Below are 24,696 nucleotides of genomic sequence, written 5' to 3' on the forward strand. Positions count from 1 at the left end.
TGTTGGAGTTTCCGAGCTCCTCTGAAAACTGTGACCTTTTCATTTTATTTTTTTTTGCAGCATGTTGATGTGTTTTTTTAGAGCATGATCTAAAAAAACAAAAAACAAAAAAAAAAAAAAACACAGCTTGATTTCTGATCAAAAAGTCAAACCAAATGATTTAGCATTAGGTGTGAAATGCCTTTCAGCTGAAGAGGCCCTGCTTGTTAGCTTCTCGGTATTCTCATCAGAAGATATGAATGGAAAATAGGTGAAAAGAAGGGCCGGGGGATGGAGTAAACCCTGACGCCAGAGTGAAAACTGTCTTTTTTATTAGCAATGTTTATGTCAAATCATATAAAACGATCAATTCTTTCTGTTCACCACCCACGGGAAACAAACTTTCAAACCTTTCAGATTCCCACTCAAAACTCCCGAGCCTCCAGCGCTTTGGAAAATGATTAACACTCCCCTGAACCTTCGTGCATTTTGTCACATGACAACCAAAAACTACAAAGTACCACAGTGATTTCATGAGTCAGACCAGCAAAAGCACAAAGTGTCACATATCTGAAGCGCAGTGAAGACGATACAAAGGTTTCAAAACTATTTTTTAACAAAATCTGAAAAGTGTGTCATCAATTTTTATTGAGTCCTCCTGGCTCAATAATTTGCAGCTGGCAGCTTCAGTGCCAGCTTTGCATATCTAGAAATTGAATATTCATTATTCTTTGCAAAACTAGATAAAGAGCATCTTTAAACAATTCCCAAGACCAGTAATGATGTTGGTAGTCCATGCTGAAGACAACCATCCCCACAGGATGATCTTGTCACCACTTTTCTCCTCTTTTTTTCGGTAAGTTTTTTTTTTTTTTTTAAATTAACTCCCCTGTGACCAACTACCTTCAAAACACGAAAATAAAGTTTATCTTTCTCTCTATTAGAATGGTCGGAACAACCGTACAGGACACAGACTTTAGACATTTTGATGCTGGATCAACAGAAATAAATGGACTGCATTTACTTCCGGCCCTCCATCTGCATTGGGTGATGTCGGTGCTACGTCATCTGAAATCCAGCAATAGTAAAATTGGGAGAGATGTAAATGTAAATCTTTAATGAAAAATAAGGATTCGCTTGCAAAATACAAAAGTCTAAGGATCAAAAATAAAGCCAAACCAGGGAGAAAAAGCAAGAGACTGACAATGAGGTGCTTAAATACTGGGAATTTGGGTGCTGGAACAAGGGAGATAACACAGGGGGAACAAGAAAAATACAAACTAGACCGAATGAAATGAAACTGAATGAAACTAGAGTAACAAAAAAATAACTACAAGAAATAACAGAAGTAGAAACACGACGAGGAGCTGAACTAAAAGCAAACAGGAATAAGAATGATCTAACCAAGAAAGGAACAAGGAAATAGAAATAAACTCAACCAAAGAACTCAGAGTTCTGACAAAAATAACCCAAACCCGGTTTAAACCTCACCACAACTTTCTTCCCTAACCTGTCTAGCAATTGGTTGTGGAGGATTTCATAAAAGGGTCACAGTGAAGACCACACTTTGCAGGTTTTTATTCCAGAAGAAACAAAAAAATCAAATAAAAAGAAACAACTATGAGACCCACTTTAAGTTGATCCAACATTTCCAACAAAAACACACTGAAGTTTGTGTTGAAACTCCAGTGTGGCATTACAAGATGCTGAAAAATTCGAAGATTTAAAGTGAGGCACTGTGTAACGCAATAGAAACCACATTACTGAAGTGCTTAAAACATGAATAAGCTAGTGGTATGCTACATGCGTGCGTAGAGTATAAATATAGGGCACTGGAAATCATGGAGGAAATGTTGAGCCATTAGTGTAACTTTACAGCCATTCTTTTCCAGGGAGAACACTTCCTCATACGGATGAACGCTGTTCTCTTCTCTTCCTTTGCCTCGAAAGCAAGAAGGGCAAAAGAAAAAGGGCCATAAATCAGAAAAACGGGGATAAGATGTTTTTCTTGAACGTAGAAGAGGATTCCTCACTCTTCTTTCGTTTCATTTAAATGTCTTTAAGTGATTTGTTGCCTTGCGGCATCAGTAGAATGTTAGTGTGAACCTCAACGACTAAAGAGAAACTGCTTTCTCAGAGTTTGTTTGGGTGTGTTTCCTTTGAGCCTGCACCTTTAAACCCTCAGCAAACAATCGTTGTTATTTTGCCCCACAGAGGAACTAAAAATGGAGGAGCATCCAGATGCGTTCTTCACATTCTCCACCAACACCACAGCCCTGATCACATCTGGACGAGTTGCAATGATCCTGCACCCAGCCCCGGGGCGAGAAAGCACAGAATCTGCAGGAAAATAAAAAAAAAAAGAAAAGGAAAAGGGTGGCAGAGTTGAACATTTTTTCTTTGTTTTGTCATTGCCACCGTCGTTTGGTTGGAACTAAAAACGGTTCGTCTCTCTTACACGCACACATGTGTGCGAGATATGCACACAGAAAACAACACGCCCTTGTTATTACTGGAAAGTCACAACTGACATCCCCTCTCAGGCAGGGAGGCTGCCATGTGGCAACTGAGCAACTCGTACCCTGAGCTGGGACACAAAAATACAACGCTCGCACTATCAGGGCGCACATGTGCTGCGACAGTATCAGCCGCCAATGAAGGGAGCCACCCATCTGTATTAATACCAACTCAGACAGAAATACATGCCTTCTGCGACCATCTTATTGTGCGCTGAATCCCCTCATCTTATCCTCTCTTTCTCTTTATCTAATAACCAAGTGACCAGAGGCTGTTTTCCCCAGAAACCAAACAAAGTCGTGAAGTGTTGTTCAAAGTAGAAATAGCCCCGGTGTGACATGCGTCATCATCAGCTATACCAAACTGCTGAAAGTGCAAAAAAAAAAGCAACCAGAAATGTTCCTTCCTTATTGTTCACAGTCAGCTCTGTGTCACATTGTGCTGGTTATATAATTAGGACAGGCCTAAATGCAGGTTAACAAAACTAACTATGAACAACTATTACAAACATGTAGTTGGATGAGTTGCAATCAAAATACAGGTGATGTTTTTTTTGTTTTACCTGTTTTGCCAGTGGCTTTTTTTTTTTTTTTTTTTCCCTTAAAGGCAGAATGGGCAGTTGCCCAGGGCATCATTAAAAAGTAGGAACACAGGGTGCATACTATACAGTTGTATTCAATATACATTCTCATGAGGCTCACTTGTCAGATTAAAAGTACCTTATGAAAACTGACAACCTTTAATCAGGGAGTAAACTTACCTTTCATCAATTTTATTTGTCTGGTGAAATATTAAAAATTTTAATGTCATGTTTTCATTAACTGTAAGCAGAAAACTCCAACACACAGTCATCTATCTGGTGTAACATTGCCAACACTGAAAATTGAATAAATAAAACACATATTTCTATCATGGTTCTAGTTACTGGTACAGTAAGTGATCATTTTATTAAAAGCTAACGTTGGAAGAAATATCGCAAGGGTTTGATAGAGTTTGACAAGAGGCAGTCGTCCGATGGTCAGACGACTGAACCAGAGCATCTCTAAAGCTGCTGCCCTGGTGGGCTGTTCCCACCCTGCAGCGGTCAGGATCCATCAAAAGTGGTCAAAGGAAGGAAAAGTGATGAACAAAGAATTATTGATGCAGACGGGGGGGGGACAAAATGCTGCCATAGCTGAAACGTGTGACGGAGCCTCGTGGCGTTTCTAGCAGTTCTAGTTGAAAAATGTCAGAAAACCAAAAGAATCGCGGTGTTTCGGTTGTGGTTTATTTCAGCTGGATGTTTAGTATTAATCCGTTAATTTGTCTTCTTCTTTTGTGTCATTACAATTTATAATTTAATCTCCTTTTTTAAAACACATTATATGTTGAACTGTTTTTTATTTTTTAGTTAAAAAATGATTTTGCTAGACAAAAACAATTGCATGTACCTTATAATTAAACTGTTGATTAATGCAGGACAACAAATAAATTTAGTGAAAAAAAAAAAAAAAAGCTGTAAACCGTTAAACCAAAGCGAATCTGCTGGTGGTTTCCACGGGTGCTGCTCATTTTTCTTTTTAATCAAAACCTCAAGATCAGACTCTGTATTCTGAATCAGAAATATGTTTGCTTTGAAATCTATTTTAATCACAGACAGCCAAGGCAGCCTCCCCCCACCCCACAGCATAACAGGACCTCACCCGTGCTTTACCGTTGTGGGGTGTTCTAAAAATGGGCCTTTATTTTATTTATCCTGCGCTAAAACAGGATAAAACAGCGCTCCATGTTTTATCCTGCTGGCTTCAGTTCGATGTGCGACTGAAGCCTGCATGAAGGGCCTGAACAACTTTCGACGCTTCAAAAAGTATCTTGACACGATTCACAGAAAAAGCCACAGCCTTACTTCGAGTTTCCTCCTAGCTCTGAGCCTTTGAAGTATCTCAGCGTTTTCATAATGAGGCAACTGGTTGATGCCGATCCGTCAGATTTACTGACATTCTGCTAAAATAGAGACAAATCTTTAGTCCCATTTGATTTTTTTTTTTTTTACTGACTGAATAGAATCACAGGGAATGATGTAAATGGGGACCAAGTCATTTTAATTCAGCAATTCACTTTTTGTTGTGCGTTTACTTTATTGTACAGATTTTACTGTATTGGCCAATTTAGGGAACAAATTATTCCAGAAAGAAGAAAATCAAAGTGCTATAAATTATTTCCAAAGCAGTGACCTAAGCATGAAGAGAGTGTGTGCTAACTGACCTCAACTTCTCAGAAGCCTGCCGGTGTGTGTAACATGCAGATTACACACGTCAGTTGTTACTCTGCGCAGCCAAAGAGCCCCGGTCTTATGGATGCCGTTGCAACCAGAGTCCCTCTTTCCTTCATGTAACCTCGTGCACAGATGCAACGGCTCAGCAGGCCTGCATGAGCCCAACCTTATCAGCAGGCAAAATAAGCGCCTCCGCTTCATAGCAGAGCTGACAATTAACTGTCGCCCAATGACTGGATCGCTCTGATAACCTTTTATTTGTTCCTCCAGTGCATCCACACTCGTGCAATCTCCCTCCATACGTGTCCAGCCCCGGAGATACGATCTGAGGTGAACTCCAATCTCTTCCGACATATTGCTGGTACGTCGGATGTACCTTGATATAAGTCTACTGTGGGTGTTAATCTGCACTGGTGCTCTTCAGTAATCACACCACGATTTTTTTTTGCCATGCGGCTGCCCAGTATGGACTAACTGATTTTTTTTTTTTTTTTAACTGTTTGTAGCTGATCCCAGTGGTAAAAATCAGAGAGGTCATTAGGCCAGAGAAGGGATGTTGGCGGACATGTAATGAAAGACACTGCCCTCTAGTGGCTAATTGACAGCATGAGATAAAGACCATAAAGAGACTGTTGCAAGTTTAAAAAGACTCAGGCACATCGAACCGTCCATAGAGAAAACTGAGAAGTTAACTGTGTGGTGACTTTAAAATTATTAATAGTTAATTATGACAGAAATCTATGACTAATCTTCCAACTCGCCACTGCTCAAATTCAGTCAGATTAGACGGAGAGCATCTGAGAACATCAATTTTTGGCACAGATTAATTAGATTTTTATCTGGACTTTGATTAGGACACTTTAATCCATAAAGACCTGAACCATTCCAATGCAACTTCAACTGCATGCTTATACGTTTGTCCGTGAATTTCTGCCCATGTCTCAAGTATTTTGGAGCCTCTCGGAGGTTTATTTAGCTCCAACCATCTTCCCTTTCACGGTTGAAAATATTATCCCTACAGTGTGACGCTTCAACAAACTAAAATCACAAGGTTGTAATAACAGCAGTCATCAGCAGGACTACAGATTTAGCTCAGGATAGCAAAAGTCACTCTACCTTTCGTCAAAAAGGAAAGTTCAAAGCCTAGTCTTCAAAGTAAAGTTCATAATTTTCCTTACTTAATTACACATAATAATGAACTAATTTGTGTTCTATTACACAAAAATCTAAAACACTTAAATGTTTGACTAAATGGTGACAAAATGTGAAAAGAACAAACAATTGAATGCTTCTGCAAGGTACTGGATACGTTGACTATACTGTAGGGGAAAAAAAGCTAAATTAATATTGTGCATTAATCTTCACAGGCGGTGGATCATTCAAACCTTGCAAAGACGCAATTTGCTATATACAATTGTTTATTTTTGATTTGCAAAACAAGACAAAATAAACATTACATTAACACCGATTTATAATAGAAAAAAAGAAAGAAAAATAATAATAAAAAAAAAGATATCTTGAAATTACATTAGAAATTCGGCGACTCGACCGTCCCGATAAACGGAGCCATGCCATGCTGACCGACACAGGCAGTTTATGGCTAGCGCAGTTTGAATCACTCTACATGTCGCATATTAAGTGGTTTTGTTGGTTCGGGTAGGACTTGGAGTCAAAATGCAAGGTGAGAATTTCATGCCAGATTCCAAAACTGCTAATTACAAAATGGGATCAACACAACTGATTGACAGAAAACTAAAACAAGAAGTCAACCACGCGGTCGGATGACCTTCCCGCTGAAATTTCCCGGAGGAACACGTGAAGCCAGCCTGCCCCGTTAATGCCCTCTCCCCCTCCCCTCTCTCGCCCCCCATGGGCGGCGTAAGGGCTCGGGGCGGATGTAACCACGGCAACTCTGTTCCTCTTTATTCACCGATTAATAAAAAATAAATAAAAAATAAAACGCTCCCAATTTCATTCAGTGTTTACTTGAAGCAGTTTGACATGAAGACAAGAAAGGCTCACCAAAGTTAAGGTTGTTGTTATGACGCGAGGATCTGAGTGGAAAATGTTTTCCCAGGAAGCACCAGTAAGTTGCACATGTTCTAAAAAAAGACACAACAATCCGAGGAGGCTCGCCTCGCCCCCGCCGCCAACTCGTACTTTGGACGATGTCATGTATGGTGTCATCATTTTAGCGCCCAAAATTGACAAAAAAAAAAAAAAAAAGAAGAAGAAGAAGAAGAAGCAGCATTACATGGATATTGAGGATTTCCCCTCTTCTCTTCAACTTGGTGGGGAATTGTAAAAAGGACTTTGCAACAGAATACTGGAAAAGGTTGAAGGAGAAGACTAGAAAAACAGACATGCGTTACAGAGCTCAAGCTATGCCAAAGAAAACTCTCTCTTCTTCTGTTGCAAAGTCCGTCAGGTGGTGGTTGTGGTGGTTGTTGTTGTTGTTTTCTTAAAAGCTGCACTCACTCCGGTCATTTCTCTTTTAGTTCCCCCCCTTTAAAAACGACGGGAAGACGCTGCAGATATCAGCAAGATTAACGGCATCCTGTCGGCGACTGTCGTTATAAAGACAGTTAAAAGAAACGACGATGCAGATAAGAATGCTGCAACCTGAGCGAATGCAGCCTCATCCTAGCCAGAGTGCAGATGGTCAGAGTACAGGCACTGGTTAAAAAAAATACAGTCCTGGTATTTTGTGCATGAAGAAAAGGGGAGGGGGTGAGGCATTGCTAATTCAGAGGAAATAAAAATTGTAAAAATGACAAAAACCATGAATGACTTCATTAGCTGGACTCTCCCAAATGTGTGAGACATCTCTGAGGTAATCATTGAAGTGTGACTCATTAGACAGCAATAAATAGCCACATGAATACAAATATTTAAAAAAGTAAAAACAGAGGCAAATTCTTAAATCCTTAATGCTAAAGCAATGTATGAGCTAAAAAGAGGTAGGTTTTCTTTTTTTTTTTTCTTTTTTTTTCCGGTAGATTATAATATGCATCCATTGTGGACACTCCTTTTTGTAAGAACTACATTTATGTCAATTCCATTACAAGGGCTGTTCAGAAGGGAAAAAAAAAACCCAAAATACTTTAAATCCTTCGTGTGGAAGATGGCTGACAGTTCGGCGTTAATATACATTTGTATTCCAGACAGGATTTGTAATGGCAACAGTTGTACAAGAAAAAGAAAAAAAATATATAAAAACATCCCAAGAACAAGAGAGGAAACTGTAAAGCTTGCTGGTGATAGTGTACCTTAATGTATGTATTTCGCAGGCATCGTTACTGTGTTATGATGCTGTTCTTAAAAAATAAATCTATACAGAGTCTGAGCAGCCTAATCACAAAAAAAAAAAAAGAACCAAACAGGAATCTCTGACGATGCACCATATTCACATTTACTGTATTGGTGTGATTTGAGGGAAATTAAATAAGAGAAAAAGACAAAGTAAAAGAAAATAATCAGACATTTAATGGCACAAAAGAGGATATCCTCCCCTCCCCCCTGACGCCATGTGGTACTGAGCACAAAAATTATTTAGTGTTTAATTAGTGGCTATAATACATCCTTGCGAGCTTTCCTGTTCGGTTGTCAAATCCACAAGTGCAACTCCTCTGTTACCCTGTTCTTGTGTGGAGGGAACTCTCCCTGTGGCACTTACACATTCGCTGATCCTCCCACGCTACCAGACACACACAAATCAACACTGTATCTCAAATAAAAAAGAAAAAGAAGAAACAAATCAAACCCACATTGACATACAAAATGGGAAAAAAAAAAAAAAAAAGAACATGGAGACTTTCAAATCTTCAAAAGCCAGTGTTCAGTAACCAAGCACATCATAACCCCTCCTCCCCCACACACCCTTCATTAGACTGACACTAAACACACACACACACACACACACACACACACGAGTGGTACTACCTAAACACAATCGAGCTTCAACCCCTAACAAGTTCAATCACAGCAGGGTCGTTTGTAGGGCACGTCAAATCAAATAGAAAATAAAAGTTAAACTTAATATTTTTTCTTTTGAAGGGCGGCTTTAACTTGTGCTATGAAAGCTGGTTGAAAGTTGAGCCCCGACTATCGGCTCGCAGAGCGTCACAGTGACTGAAACAAAGTCACAGTGACTTGGAACGGTCTTCGTCAGTGAGGAGGATTTAAAAAAAGATAAATAAAAAATCTGGGCTGAACCGATCAAAGAAACAACTGTTACATGGAGACGCCTCTACAACACTGGGCGCTCTCTTCCTTCGCCATCTTCCTCATGTAGTTACATTTACCTACCAATGGCGAAAGAGAAAACACCCACTGTATCTTTTATTTATTGTTTTTTTTTGTTGTTGTTGTTTTTGTTTTACATTTGTCAAGTTACAATATCAAACTTGAATTTATTTTTCCAACACAAAATAGCACACAATTGAGAAGTGGAAAGAAATTACACAGCAAACAATGTGGCAGAAGGTGCTACTATCACTTGAGACCAAAATGCTACTTTTTCCACCTACTTCCAAAAGCGCCATGTGTGGCGAACAACTTGCATCCGGAACACAGCATCTCGTAGGTGGAAAATGGTGGTGGCAGCATCATGCTGTGGTAAGGTCTTTCTTCGCTTGATGCTGAGGAGGGACATGATGGGAAATGGATCAAGCTAAATACAGGCGCACTGGATTTTTTTTAGGGGGTTCAATACCAATTTATTTCCCATCAAAAAAAAAAAAATAAATAATTTCTTTCACTTCACAAATATATTCTACTTTGTGTTGGTCTCTCTCATAAAATCAAACAAGTGAAAGTTTGTGTCTGTAACGCGACAAAAATCCGAAGGTTCAAGAAGTGTGGAGACTTTTCTAGGGTCCTGTTTGTTGGACATGGGGTGGTGGTTCACTCTTAGCTTAAATAGACAAAAATACATTTTTTCCTTTCCTTTTACTTATTTGTCTGCAAAATTTGTCTGTGTTTAAATGGACTGCTATTGTAGAGAAGTGTGAAAATGACTTCTTTGGGAGCCTTGCTTAAAAGGACATGTCATCTTTACAGGTCAAACCTAAACCCCACATGTAGCCTCACAACACTGGCCTCGGTTCTTAAATGCTTAAGTTTCTTGGCAGTTTAGTTTATATGTCGTTAGATGCTGTCTGGTGAAGCTTTAGCCAAAGGCGACTTACAGCAGAGAGGAGGCAGATTCCTATAAATATACAAGCTTATGTTCCTAAAGTCATTCATAAATACCATTTTAGCTAAGGACATGATGATTCCGAGGGTCTCCAGAGTCATCAGTTCGATGTACTTTAATATAGCAGGTGTAACTTGGCAATTTATATGGCTTATATGTTGAGAGCAGCTTATCCTCTTACTAAAAATGTACATTGCAAAGTGAAATCACACCAAACAGATGATAATCAGTCCAACACACAAGCAATCCCTGTTTTAGCCGTTTCTTGATCTTTCCTACTGAAGGACATAACCAAACAAAAAAACAAACAAACACAGAATAGAGTGCTTCAAAACAAAGTGTTAATAAATCTGAATCAAATTGTGTTTGCATATTTCTTTCTGGGGCAGGAAAACAAACAAACAAACAAAAAAAAGTCTTCAGGATCCTTGTAGCCCTATGTACAGCGGGAGACATTATATATTTTTAATATATATGTAAATATATATATATATACCTGGTATTTACAGGATGCAGCCACTAGAGGGCTGCGCAGCATACAACATCAAACAGGAGGGCCAGGCTGTGGAGGTGCACAGCACCTCTGCAACCACCCGGCCCTCGGACATTCTAGAAAATCCACTTCCCAGTCAGAAACGAAAGGGGTGTGATATTTTGTGGAGGTCCGAAGCAGCTTCCCAAGCTCTCCACCCTCTGAGCTCACGGCATACTGGATAGGAACAATTCATGGAATTGGTTTTCTTTTTTCTATAGGTGAAATGACACGAAACGCGCAAAAAACAACTATTGCAATTATTTCCATATTTATGCCAAGTCCAAGTAAAGTATGCAGCTATATATAAACAAGAAGATAGGCCCCCAGCTTTGGCCTCCGCTTACGGTTCCAGTTAGGTTTGGCATGTTAGCCCTTTAAACATCTGTGATAATATACTGGATGCAGGGGGGTGGTGGCTTAACAGTGCTTAGAGTATATGAGATAGCAGTATGTATAAACACAGAAATAAACAATCAAACCATAGATTAATCAGAGATACTTTGAGAAGTTACAAGCCATTAAGAGGTCTCAGTTTGATCAATAATTAGCAGTGTAAAAATAGCTAATGCAACTAGTGGCTAATTCTCACCTCATACCCAGCCACCTTATTAAAGTCCTAGCAAAAAAAAAAACCTTGCTAAATCACAGAGAATGCTCTGGATTCTGCAGTATAAATCCGTATGATGATAGTTTCCTTCATTAGACTCAACTTGCAGAGCGGCTGCATGAGGAAAGCAAACCATGGAGCAGCAGTAATGAAAGCCGTTTCTAGATTATTTGACCATACCTTTGGTGAAAGTTTGAAAGGCATGTGTTTAAATTGTGCACAGTCATTTTCATATGTTGCCTTGGAAAGAAGTAAAATAATAATAAAAATAAAAAAAAAACACTATTTAAAGATGACCAAAGATTCAAAGTTGTGTGCAGGCACTGCTTTTGCACTGGTAAACTAGAAATGTGCGGTATCCAAACTGTCTGTGTGAAAGTGACTCTTTCACCGAGGTGATGTAGTTATAAAACAACCCAGTAAAACGAAGAGGTAGCTGAACTGAATGGCTAAATGTATAACTGAGGATGCTTGTTGTGAAAAGTTGGGTGCACACGACACGTGCACGCAACAAAATGTCCAGGCATCTTAAAGCAGCTGTTTGAATTAAATAAGTAGAAAAACATGGATATAGATATATAGGCAAATGTCCTGTGGATAGCTTAGTTTGTAGTACATGACATTCCCTTGTTATTTAACATCTGCTTGCTCTCCGCACAAGCTCGGCCTTTGCAACAAGACACACTTCTTCAGACGTTACAGAGATGAAGACGCACACCAACGCACACGCGCACGCACACACACGCACTACACTTTCTCTGCTCCACTTGCTCCGTAACCCACGTCAGTTTAAAGTCCATCCAGCACATTCTCGGCTCTCTCTGTCCGTTTTGCACCCCGCCGCTGAGGTTCTCGGCGGCGGGCTCTAAGAGACTTCGCTGCCGAACACTTCCAGCACCAGCGGAGTGAGCTGCATGCTGTGCTCCGGCTGGAAGGACAGTGAGCGGTACTGTTTGGAGTGCTCTTCGTTGAGGCTGCGCAGGTCGGCCAGCTTCTGGATCATCTTGGCGTACAGCAGCTGTCCGCCCGGGTGGTGGAGCCGGATGTAGGCCTGCAGGGTCTCCGACAGCTTGTCTTGGAGAGCTTCGATTCTCGTGTGGTCCTGCACACCTGGACGGTCTGCGTCGGATGACCGGGAAAAAAAATAAATAAAAAAAATAAATAAATATTTACGGTTGTTCCAGAGGTGACCGAGCAGGAATAGAAAGCAAACAGAAACGAGGATGAAACAAATAATATTTCTATGTCCTGTGCAGAGCGTACAGAACACGCCTTTCTCCCTCTCCTCACAGTACCTGGAGAGAGCAAACAGATGGCCATCAGCAGCACATGTTCCTCTTCGTGGAGGTTCAGCTTCTTCAGACCCACCTGGAACTTCACCAGAGGCTCCAGCAGCTCCAGGGTGTGGCCCGCTACAAGAGACGAGCATGTAATTACAATCTGGTGAAGTTTACGATCACAAACTAATGGCACGCACTCTTCCGCGAGACTATCTGTCGGACACCGGCGTTCGTGGCTCCATCCATTACAGCAAGTTGTCCCGATCGGAAAGACGCTCTTTCCCTGAAATGCTGCGCTGGTTTTATGCCAGGTGTAACGAGACTCACACCGGCCTGCAGCGCTTCAGATGCTGCTCAGCGTTCTTTTGTAACCTCCTAGATGGGGGTCGTCAATGTGAAGAAATTTTAGTCGACTGACCGCTGCGGGGAGGCTTATCCGCTGGTCCATGTTTACCCCGTTTGTAGACAGCGGCTCTCGCTGTGCTTTGCTAGATCACCAAACCTCAGAAATGGTTTCGTAAGCCAGACTGATAAGATGTCAGTGACTTTGTGTCTCACCTGTTAGTTTAATCGGGACATGATGTGTTGCTTTTTTAGATCTTTCAGCCTACTTTTCAAATAGGGGTTATTTAAGTGTTTTGTTGAAGTTTTGCACCAACTGGTTCTGGCTGCACAAAATGAACATAGAAGATGTGAATAATCCCCATTAATAATTAATTTTTACAATGAGTATTGATCGTCTTTACTCTTAGTATTTAAAAAAAATTAATTTTAATCTACTCAGGTTATGTTTGACATAAAAACATATGTGAAGGGGCAATTACTGTTTCACACCACTGTATGTTTAGTTTGATTTGATCAAGCATGGGCTGGTTACTGGCATCAATAAATCTCGTAAGCATTTGACGTTGCACCATTACATGCAACGTTGCCCCTCCCCTGCTCGTTTCTGCCCATTTTTGGTCAGCCAGCTAAAAAAATAAATAAATAAAAAATGAATAAATATCACTCCAACTTTTTCCTCACTTACAAATAAGACAAATTTGTCTCTGTGGAAATATATCCACTCACTAAAAACATGAAGAGCCAAGGGTTGTAAAGTAAAGCAGTGCCACCCATCGCAGTTGGCAAGCTACAATCAATCTGCTAATATGAGGCCGTTATGATCCTCCAAGGAGCTGAGCAGCGGAAAGGTCAAATATTCTGCAAAATAAGCTTTTGAAAACCACAGCTACTTTCAGAATGTCTTTAGTTTATATTCCTGCTTTAGTTTATGTATTAAAATTAAAAATAAATAAAAAAAGGTCAAGTTTTATGACAGAAATATGGAGTGCATTATAATATTTTAGCGGCAGCAGGAATAGATGTTGCTTTTCAGTTTTAAATGAGTGGCTATGTCATGAAAACATTATTTTTATGCAAATACACTGACATAATAAAAAACAATATCTTGCAAAGGTCATCTTACCTGCCCAGTAGACATAAATATACAGACACAGAGCTCAGATTTTAACTCAGTACAGATAGGTCAGTGTAAAATGCTACAAGTAATGGAGACAAAAGAGCCAAGGTTAACATTATGAAGCAAAATGCTGTATATTGTTATTTAATGCTACAGAATTGAAAAGATCAAGTTCCCTGCCTTTCTGAGACTACCACTACTTTACATTAAGCAATCTTAAAAAAAAAAAAAACACATTTAATTTTCTTACATTACAAGCATCCAGAAAAACGCTCATAAAGCATGTATTTCTTTTCTCAAACTGTATTGAAAGAGGTTTTTCTGCAAGTCCACCATTTGTGAATGTTTCACAAAAGCGTGAAGAGTACAGAATGCACACGCTATTGATTAGTGCACGAGAAAACACGTCGGTTCTCTCATGTTTCTGACAAACACTCAGTGACCGAAAGTCCTCAGTGACAGATAAGAGCACAACAGCTCCTGCTGGTTCATACACTTGTTGTTTTGCACGAGGAGTAGGTCGGGAGTGACATTCCTTACGTGATCGCAGAAAGAGATCCTGCTTGAGCAGTAAAGGAAAGCCATGCCCAAAGGGCTAAAGATATGCAAAACTGGTTATGCAGAGACAACTAAATTATCACCTTTGTCCCAAAAGAGTAAACACCTAAGCATTTCCGGTTGCTGTGTGTATCGTTTATAACGACTGATACAGATACCTGCAACAACATTCTTAACTTTTTTATATATATATATATATATATATACATGTATATATATATATATATATGTATGTATATATATATATATATATATATGTATATATATATATATATATATATATATATATATATATATATATATATATATAAATATATATTTTTATTTTTTTTTTTTTTTTTTTTTTTTCTAATATGCATTAGTTTGTAAATAACTCTGAACAGTGGCTCGTCTTCAGAGCAGTCAAACTGACAAATCAAATATAGCAGCTTTCAGACTGACCTTTGGTGACATCACTGATCTGGTATTTAAAGTCAGGCCCACCGCAGCTCCAGGACATGTCTTCCAGGTTGAAACTCTGATTCGACCGCAGCATGATCACCTCGATAGCACTGGACTTGAGCAGAGCAATCTGGTCCTCTGCAGTGAGCTCCCTGGAATAAAAGAAGCATGGTTTACTTCAGACAGAGTTGGCTAATAAAACTGTGAAACCTACTACTAATTATATCAAACCTTATCAGTTTGGTGTAGAAAAACTACAGCTCTTTTGCAATTTGATTTTTGAAATGCAGTTGAAGTTCAAGGATACTCAGGACTCTCAAAGATAACGTGTGACTGTTTGTTTTGTTTGCAAGCTGACACACACACACACACACACACACACACACACAGGTTGCTACGTCTAGGATTTAGCTTAGTTAAAACATTTCATCCAGCAACAACAATTCCTTCAAAAATATTTCTAAATATTGCTAATGAACCGACAGGAGTTATGAGCCGAGGCCTGGAGACGTCAAGAGGAGGACCCAGGGTGTTGTTAAAGGGATTAGAAAGCAGATTCAAAGAGGGCAAACATGTCTAAGGTGATCTTTCACGTCCATTACCTATTATAAAACCTTTAGGAACATACAGGCTCTGGCTTGTTTCTGCCCTGACTTTGAATTGACCCTTTGACACACATTGGGTTTGTCCCCGTCAACCCACCGACACACACACACACACACACTCCAGAAGAAACAGTTTCCATGAGGATAACAAAAACAGCCTCTGGAAAATAATCTTTGCTGCACAAACTAAATAAAAGAGTGTCAATGCACCGATCAGCGACTTACAGATTCTAATTTTGGCTTTCTTTAAACAACGTGGAACAGAGTAAATATATATATATAAAAAAAACATTAACATATACATCAAGACTTTGGTTTGTAATACCAGATAAGATGGAGGGATTATAAGATTATCCCCATTTATGCGTCAAAGCACATGTCCCTAATCTTCATCTGAGTTTTACTAAACATAAAAAAAAAGAAACGTCAAAGAACGTGATCCATTTTTACATTCAAAGGAAGCATGTTTTAGTATTGAAAAAAATTATATTTTCAATACTTTACCTGGGAGTCACTGTATTACATTACATTTTGTATATTATTTCGTTAGTCCATCTCGTTTCTTTTTGTCTTCGAGCCTTAAGGCGCCACGGACAGATCTAAATAAGTCAGTATTTCTTGCATTTCCTGATGTTACTCAAAAACATTCTTATCAGATTCATAACTTGGGGTGTGTGTGTGTAACCGTAGGAGGAAACTTTGACTCTTGACATTTGGACAGCTACCTACAAGTCACAACTGCAGCACGGTTTTGAGAAATGCCTACTGTGTTACGAGACGAAGCATTTTGTGAGGCATTCTACAATACATCACTAATCTGGTAGCCATGGTCTTTAAACCATGGCTACATGTCACACTATGGCATAAAATCAATTCATTTGGCAGAAAAGATATGTGAGCAAAGTCTTCAAAAGTGTGTCAAATGTCACTTTCAGATAAGAATACATGAACTTTACAAATAAATTAACACGAGGAGCAATTCCAAAGGTTTAGGGAAGCAAAAGTTTTGTTTTCCTAAGTATGTCAGAATAAAACAAACAAAAAACAACAAATGAACAAAAATAAAATCAAGAAAAATAGATTATAGACAGTAAAAGTCCTCCTTCCAGTTTATCTCTTCTTGTACTGTTCAGGTCAACGTTCACAGCTGGGAATCAAAAACAAAACCGTCAACAATTCTGTTACACAATGTAGTCGTTCGCTTTTATTGCTATATTCCTTACGGCTCGAAAGTATTCACTGTTTGAACTTTGTCACACTATAAGCATAAACCTAAATGTTTGTTTAATGTGATAGAACAGCACAAATATGAATGTGTAAAAAAAAAAAAAAAGAAAGAAAATACACTGTAACTGTTAAAAAAAAAAAGTACGATCTAAAAAGTAATGCATGTATGGATTTCAGCCTCCGTCCGAGTCGGTGCTTTGTTCCCCGTCTTATATTGAGATTGCAAATGCAAAAGTTGTGTGTTGCGCCTTCAGCAGCTTTGCACATACTTGAGAACGTTTGCTCATTTACCCATTTCACTAAAGCTCACCGTCAGTCTGGTTGCGAAGCATCTGTGATATCAACGTTTTTGACATATATTTTGATGTCTTGCTGTAGATTCTCAAGTGGATTAAGATCCAGACTTTGACTAGGTCATTTCAACATGTGTATACCTAAATCTAAGTCATTCCTGTCTTGTTGGAAGGTGAATTTTGGCCCAGTTTCAAGTCACTTGCAGCTCCTGATGCATTTTCTTTCAGGATTGCGCACACAGACTTACAGGATTGTAGACCGTTGTGTGTAATCAGCTCCATCCATCCGTCTTCCTATCAACTCTAGCATGTGTGTCGATGCTAAAAATGCACAGTGATGGCTTTTACACAACTGCATTCAGAGGTAACAGCTTAAAGCAGTTTCAACACAAATGTACAACACACTTTTCTGCTTTCTAAAAAAAAACACGTCATTAATCACGACGTGGCCATTTAGTGTCACCTTTAATGATAAACGTTCAAATTTACAGTCGTTTTGAGTCAAAAACACCTCAAAGGGTGTGAATATTTTTAAAAAGTCCTGTGAATGGTAATGCAAGTTGAACGCCGTTTCTTAATTGAGCTTAAAGATATTCTTCACGCACACAGAGTCGTACCTGAAACCGGGAATCATCTTGGCAAAGCCAATCACTTTCTGTATGCTGTAAGAGACCAGGTCAGCCAGGTGGGGAAGCATCGAGAAGCTGGAGCCTTCCTCCTCGCTGGAGTCCGGGCTGTTGCCGTGTTCCTGATACATCAGCAGCAGGTTGTTGAAGTTCATTTTAGTGTCAACAGACTCTGCAGCGACAAATTAGTTCATGTTTAACACCGTGTTAAAATAACGAGACGCACAACGAGACGTAGATGATTAGGAAATAAATAAGCAGAGGTCTGATGAGTTGCCGAGAGCAGCTTGGAAAACATATGGAGACCCCTGCCTGCTGTGCGTTTGTACAAGCTCGGACCATGTCTTGAGCCGTCTTCTCTTCATTAGTGATGGATGCATTAATGAATGGCTGTTTACAAGTGGGAGTCAGGTGTCTGCATGGTACTTATTATTCGAAGGGGCTTGCCTGGATTCTCAGCACTGCAGGCTAATTTAACGGCATAATCCACCATGTAGTTAAAAAACAAGAAAAGCAAACTGGAAAATGAAACTATGTTTCTCAAACTTGCCTTAGATATCATGATATAACTTTAGAATATTCAAATAAAAAAAGAGTCACATTGCTGGATAAACTAAGTGTTTTTATTTGTGAAGCTTTTTACCTGGAGAGTGACTGAAGGAGTCAGAGGAGGCATCAGAGAAGGAGTGGAGGGAGGCAGCTCTGCTCGCGCTTCGCGTCACTGGGCCCTCGCGCACAGGAGGCTGCACAGGAGAGGGAGGCCTTTTTATGAAAGCTCAACCACAAAAACGGCCTTCCCTTGCCATTTAGCCTAATTCATATAGGTGTGTCTCAAAAAAAGTAGAATATCATCAGGAAAATATTTATTTCAGTAATTTGATTTAAAAAGTGATCACACACAGGCTGCTTCAACACCAGTCTTCAGATCGTTTGCCTTTTTTTGGACTTCTGTCGTTTTTGTTTCGTCAGTATCCATAGTTTCTATATGGCAGACGTGTCCACCTCCAATCCTCGAGAACTGGAGCCCAGCATGTTTTGGAAGTCTTCCTGCTCCAACACGTCTCAGTCAATTGGTAGGATTACCTTCTCAGTGGTCAAGTTGTGCAGAGATGCGTTAATGACCCACTCAAAGGTCAGATGGGATGAACCAAAGAACAATTTAAAACATGAAGCACAGCAGCCCCTAGGGAGGGAATTTGGACACTAATACTCTATTGGACTTATGTCTGGCGAGTCTGCACTCCAATCAAACACAGTACTGCAATAGTCAATAAAGCAGGTATTGCCACGTCCTGATAGAAAATGAAAACAGAATCTCCATAAAGTTTTCCAGCAGTGAATATGGGACCCTTGAGAAACTGTGCAGCCGTATTTTAATTAGTCCAAGTAAGACACTTCTGACAAGTTTCAGGTTCAAGAGTCTCTTATAGCATTAAAAATATAACCATGTCCTGGATACATCCGTGTATGGCGACTTATCAAGCCCAACACAATAGTGCTGGATTAAAAATGCAATCATTAATGCCCCATTAGGGATTCCTTTGTCTTTTCACATCATGAAAGTTGACTGTGGGATATGTGCGCTTTCAGATTATCCAACTGAGATTGTGGAGCCAATTCAATGCTTTCTATTGGTATTCTTGGAAAATTTCCTATATCTGCCTGAACTCTGTGTAGTCGTCTTCGGACAGGCTGTAAAAATACATTAAGTGCTTCAAACACAAGCTAAGTTTTTAAACGACACCCTAACCATTAAAGCTACAACTTTTTTTTTTTTTTTGCTTGGTCAAAGATTAACGAAAGAATGAATCATCTGAAAGGAGCTACTGAATTTAGTTGCGGTCGACGACTTGCGAATCTCCTCCAAGCTTTGCTTCACAATATTCGTCAGGCTGTGATTATTATTTCTATCATATTTTCATTGCAGCGATAAGCTTGCATAAGCCCTCTGAATCGATGCTGATGAAGTACAGAAATAATTATCTTCTCAGTGATATTCTTCTCAGATGCACTTGTATTTACGCAGATAAAAAGTCACAAGAATGTACATGAGAGGAAGTTTAGTGGATGAGGGGACAGAAATGAAAGGCCTGATTCTGGTTTATGTGGATAGTATTGAAGAAGATAAATCATTCAAGTGATCGTTCACAGGATTATTTTAGTGCAAAGTCAAAGTGTTATGACTACAAAATAAAAGAAAGCCAAGATGGCAAATCACTAAAGTCAGTCTTTGTCATTTGCACATTTTAGCCCTGCGTTGTGCTGATTTGATGTAGAGCAAAATCAAGTGAGACACCAACCCTAAAGCGGCAGAAATCAGAGTAGGAGTCGTCGTATGTTTTGTGGTGTGCCTCCACCAGCATGGCAATGACGTGACTCTGTTCATCTGTGAGTCTCGGTCTCCGTGCTTCCTTTTCTGCTTCGCGTTGTGCCTCCTCCTCCTTCCTCCGCTGAATCAGGTCCTTCTTTCTCTGCACTTCCTCGTCCGTCAGAATGACTGCAAGGCCAAGACGGAGAGGGACATTTGAAATCTACACCCAGAGTAAACTCAACTTCCAGATTAAAAAAAAAAAAATGTTTTCTTTGGGTAAAAATAGCACAAATAAAACAGAAGAAAAACCAAACAGGTCAGGTAAACCAATGGATGATAAATTACAAATAACCAGAAAAAAACAAAAAAAAAACCAGAATCCATCCAAATATCAAAAACCGTTCAAAGGAGCATTACTTGGGCTCGACACTGGGATGACAGGCATGTTTATGTTGCATTGGGTGAAAGGAGGTTGTTATTCTCTGGAGGAAGACAATGGGAGGGGATGGGTCTATATGGAGACCCCTGCTGCACCGAACAGCCGAACACATTGTCTTTGTTCCGTTTGCTCCTTGTTGTTCTAGCCGCTGAATTAGCTCACAGAAACAGAGAGAGAGCCGGCTCTTGACAACATGCTGCTGTTTTTGCAACAGTAACAGCCACATCACTGGCTCCTGTTCACATAAAGCTTACTGTAAGGTCTGTTGCCAACACTTCCAGAGGAAAAAAAAAAAAAAGGTGGAGGGTGAAAAAACAAAACAAAAACAAAATAAATAAAAACATTCTCCTGGCAGGCTGAGACCATTTGCATAAAAGAGAACTTTGGACAATATCCGGATATTAGCAGAAAACAAGACGAGATGTGCCTGCCATATGCGGACTATAAAAACAAACATAAAACTGTAGCGAGAAGAGGCCAGGATAGATTACACATGAGGCGTTTAAACTTCAGATGTGGAATACTTTACACAATGCCGAGAGGCTCTACTTGTTTAAACAAAGCATGTAAACACTCTAAAAAGGGGCAAAGACCCAGAGGTACTTAACCTGAGTCGAAAGATTACATAACAGACAAAAGTCCCCCCCACCCACCAGTCCTGATGAATGCGTATACCAGTTGTACAGCCTAAAAAAAAGGGTGTTTATTTTCTTTGCCTTTTTCCCCCCTCCTCTGGAGAAATCGGATCTGATGTAATGGAAGTACAGTAAGGAAACATATTTCTTTACATTCTTTTGGTGGGAAGCTGCTCTTGGATCAAACCCTGGTATTAACTTTATTTATACACAGCATGTTGGGCAAATTACAACACAGAAGCTCAAGTTTCCAACCAGATAATCTATTAACAAAGCCACACAATAATCAAAAGAGAAAATTATAACCCAGCAACTAAATTTAAACAAGTCCCCCTACTTTAAGAGTTACAGTGTTTCTACGGCTGTTTGGAACTATTGAGGATCAAACTGAAGGAAACTTGAAAACTTCTTGTTGGCAAATATCAGCTTAAACAAATTCTGGCTGCAAGGGTTTGAATCATGCACTGAAAAAAATATGGGTCACCGGGTTTTTTTTCCCCACTTACACTCTTTCATCATGCCAATATCCACACAGCGTTTGAGCCGGCATGCCTGGCAGTGACGCCTGTTGTCCTTGGTGATGGTGCAACTGCCGTTAAAGGGACATGTGAAGGAGGCCTTGCGTTTCATGCTGCGCCTAAATAAATGACATAAGTTTCAAAGGTTACTAAAATACGTCTACAGTTCCTTGCAAAAGTTATCGTAAACCTTGAACTTTTTTGCACCTTTTGTCACGTTACAACAAAGTGCGGTGTGTGCACTGATAGTGCCACCCAAAGTAACACGTAATTGTCGAGTGGAAGAAAAAACGTGATGCTTTTCAACTCGTCTCGAATAAAAATGAAACGTGAGTGCATTTGTATTCAGATCCTACAGCTACTTCTTCAGAGAGTTAACCTTTTCTCCATGTTCAAGCTTCAAAAGTCTCAAGTCAAAATTTATTGTGACAGACGACTGTAGCAATGTTGTGAAGAGTCGTATACGTTGTTTCCTGGGTAAAAAGAGAATACATTTCATTTTACTATTTATTTTTATCTTTATTAACAGGGAAACACATTCACAGTGTTTTGCACAAAAATAATCACGGCAGAAATAGATATTTTTGTCCTTGAGATCTAGGATTAAAAAGAAAAAAAGTACAAATATGGACATGTGCCAAGGAATCTGAGGGTAAGAGAGAAGTTGAGCAAAATAGTGACGCAGAGTAATGATTTAGTCACACGAACGTATGAGCATCTATAAACCCATGTGAACTGAAACACAGATGAACGTGCTTTATGAGAGTTCAAACGAAGGCCATGTGAGAGACGAGGAAGGACATTATTAAACATCCGTTTTTTTGGGGGTTTTTTTTTTCTGTTTTCCTTTTGAATACCGACACTGCTGGGAGGAACAGACGCAAATGTACAGAACAGACGCACATACTTCAAAACAAAACGTAGGAAAACAAATTGTTCCAGTTTTGCTTCAAATTTTAAACTTTTCCAAGTCAGGGAGCAGAAAGAAGGGGTCAGTACAGTTGCCGCACAGCAACAAGGCTTTGGGTTCATTTCCAGAGGGAGTCTGCAGGTCTTTGCTGTGCATGAGAGTTTTCTCCAGGCCTTCAGCTTTTCTTAGATTGTCCAAAAAAATGCATGACAGATTAGCTGGCAACTTTAAATTGCCCTTAAAGTGAAACTAACTGTGAAAGCAAAACTCTTACAAAGTGGGCAGTGAACGCTGACACTGAGGGGCACGGCCAAGTGTGGTGAACAGAGGGGGTTGAGCGGGGCTGTGGTCAGGACGAGGGAAAGCACCGCTGCAAACCTATTCACCTCGTCACTATATTTGGCAACTTTCAGATTCTCTAGCGACTTCATCATCTCCAAAAAAGAAACTTTTTCTGTGTTATATGGCAACAACAGTGGAGCTCTGCCCTAAGTGAGGGCTGTGGTGAGCCCCTCTGGCTTCTTAAGCACTGCAGTCAGTCTTACCCAGTTATCCTGCAGCATAACATCGCCAGCAGTCAGAGCAGGGAGGAGACCCATTCCCGTCCGTGTGCACGTTTCAGATGAATCACGTGCAAAGCTCCGAAACGATATGGATCAATGCTCGTCACGCTTGCAATTCCAAGTCTTGACTCACCGACGGCAGCAGGAAACGGCAGTGGTGAGGTTGTTTTACTAGCAGGTTAGCTTTTTCCCCAGAAAAACAGAGGCTTCTTCAGACATCCACACAACAGAGTACCCTATGTACTGACTTAATTGTATTGTGCATCTTTTAATACATTTCTTTTTCATTGTACTTTATTTCCCCTCTAAAAATTTTATTGGTTTGTGTAAGGCCAGTAAAAATCCACTCCTTTTCCATAGAGCTCATATATGCGATCCCAGGAGCCACCAGAGACTAAGCCAGATTTTGACTGAATATTAGCATACCTGAAAAAGCCCTTGCATCCTTCACAGGTCATGGCATTGAAGTGGAAGCCAGTGGCCTTGTCGCCACACACGCCGCAGATCCGTGGCACATTCCTGTCAAACTCATCAGGGGCTACGGTGGATGTACTCACAACGGTAGGCTCCATCACTAAACAGAAAGCAGCAAAAAGCAGGAGAGTGTTAACAAAAAAAAAAATGTTATACGCCGTGTGTCTTAATTGGAAATAAAGAAATCACACCCTAGTCAACGCTCCACCATTGCAATACAGAGAAAAATCAATTTCGACTTGATCAAGGTTACCTACAAACTCTTACACGCACAGGAAAAAAAAAAAAAACATTGCTTTGCCTTGCCAACCAAGCTGTGTGTGACTCAACTTCCCAATTTGCCCTTTGGAAACCAACGCAACTTCAGTGGTTTTGTCCAAGGGTGCAGAACCGAAGCTGTATGAATCAAACGGAAAAAACTCTCCTTTGGACCCCCCCCCAATGAAAAGAAAAACAGGATTTGGGTTCTATTTGATTACACAGTGCTCCGATTACCTTTTAAACTTGGCCACGTGATGGGAAGAAGAAGAAAAAAAAAACATGTCACCACAAGGCTAACATCCTCATAAACAAACAATCACTGTCCTTCACAAAGCTTCTCTCATTTCTTTCTTTGGTCCCTTTCACTGCAGTGAAAGTCGAGCAAATGATGGAAGGAGGAGGAGGGGGATGTGGAAGGCCATGGTAACTAAAGCAACACTCAACAAACTTGCAAATAAATCAAAGGCCAATGCTGCAAGGAGCCAGCTGAATAATTCAAGATAATTTGACACAGCTTTTCATCACTCACGTCCAATAATAATGCTCACAAGAAGAGTAAGTAAGGATCAAGGTGAATGCTTCAGCATAGTCTGTTGTCGTTTTGCAGCTTGGATTATTAGAAAACCGAGTGGTAAGCCTTTACAGCTAAATCTGAGCAAGTCTTGTAAATCCTATGAACCGGCCACACATTTTTTTATTAAAACTTTAAAGGGTCTAGTTACTACATTTTTTAAACACAGACGTCATTATTCGTAGTGGGTCAAGCTTCTGCAGTAGCTGAAATGCACACCACATGTTTCAACCAAGAATATCGGATACATGTGTTGCTGCACAACTGCTGCATGTCTGCAAATGCTTGTCCAGGGAATTCATCTGATGGATCGAACAGAGCTTTGATAAACAACAAACCACAGAGTAATTCTCAGACTGTTTGGTTTTGCTACCGAGCCAGAGAGGTCCAGGAGATTCAAACAAATACTAAAATTGGAAAGGCTACTACGAGG

General features: G+C 39.9%; 1 protein-coding gene across 2 annotated transcripts in view; it reads right to left on the minus strand.

Moving 5' to 3' along the window:
• Nucleotides 1-7,724: 7,724 nt before the first annotated feature.
• Nucleotides 7,725-24,696, minus strand: part of vdrb (vitamin D receptor b) — a 30,307-nt gene continuing 13,335 nt past the window's right edge. For both annotated transcript variants that reach the window (XM_015041101.1, XM_015041100.1), the window contains exons 3-10: nucleotides 23,384-23,531; nucleotides 21,473-21,603; nucleotides 19,882-20,078; nucleotides 18,225-18,324; nucleotides 17,573-17,753; nucleotides 14,831-14,982; nucleotides 12,385-12,501; nucleotides 7,725-12,208 (exon numbers count right to left, since the gene is read on the minus strand). In XM_015041101.1, coding sequence (XP_014896587.1) covers nucleotides 11,955-12,208; nucleotides 12,385-12,501; nucleotides 14,831-14,982; nucleotides 17,573-17,753; nucleotides 18,225-18,324; nucleotides 19,882-20,078; nucleotides 21,473-21,603; nucleotides 23,384-23,529 — 1,278 coding nt within the window. In that variant the 5' untranslated portion in view covers nucleotides 23,530-23,531 and the 3' untranslated portion in view covers nucleotides 7,725-11,954. The remainder of the gene's footprint in view (nucleotides 12,209-12,384; nucleotides 12,502-14,830; nucleotides 14,983-17,572; nucleotides 17,754-18,224; nucleotides 18,325-19,881; nucleotides 20,079-21,472; nucleotides 21,604-23,383; nucleotides 23,532-24,696) is intronic.

The sequence above is a fragment of the Poecilia latipinna genome, unplaced genomic scaffold, assembly GCF_001443285.1.
Source record: "Poecilia latipinna isolate Pla-1442-1.1 unplaced genomic scaffold, P_latipinna-1.0 Scaffold538, whole genome shotgun sequence".
Taxonomy (NCBI): Eukaryota; Metazoa; Chordata; class Actinopteri; order Cyprinodontiformes; family Poeciliidae; genus Poecilia; species Poecilia latipinna.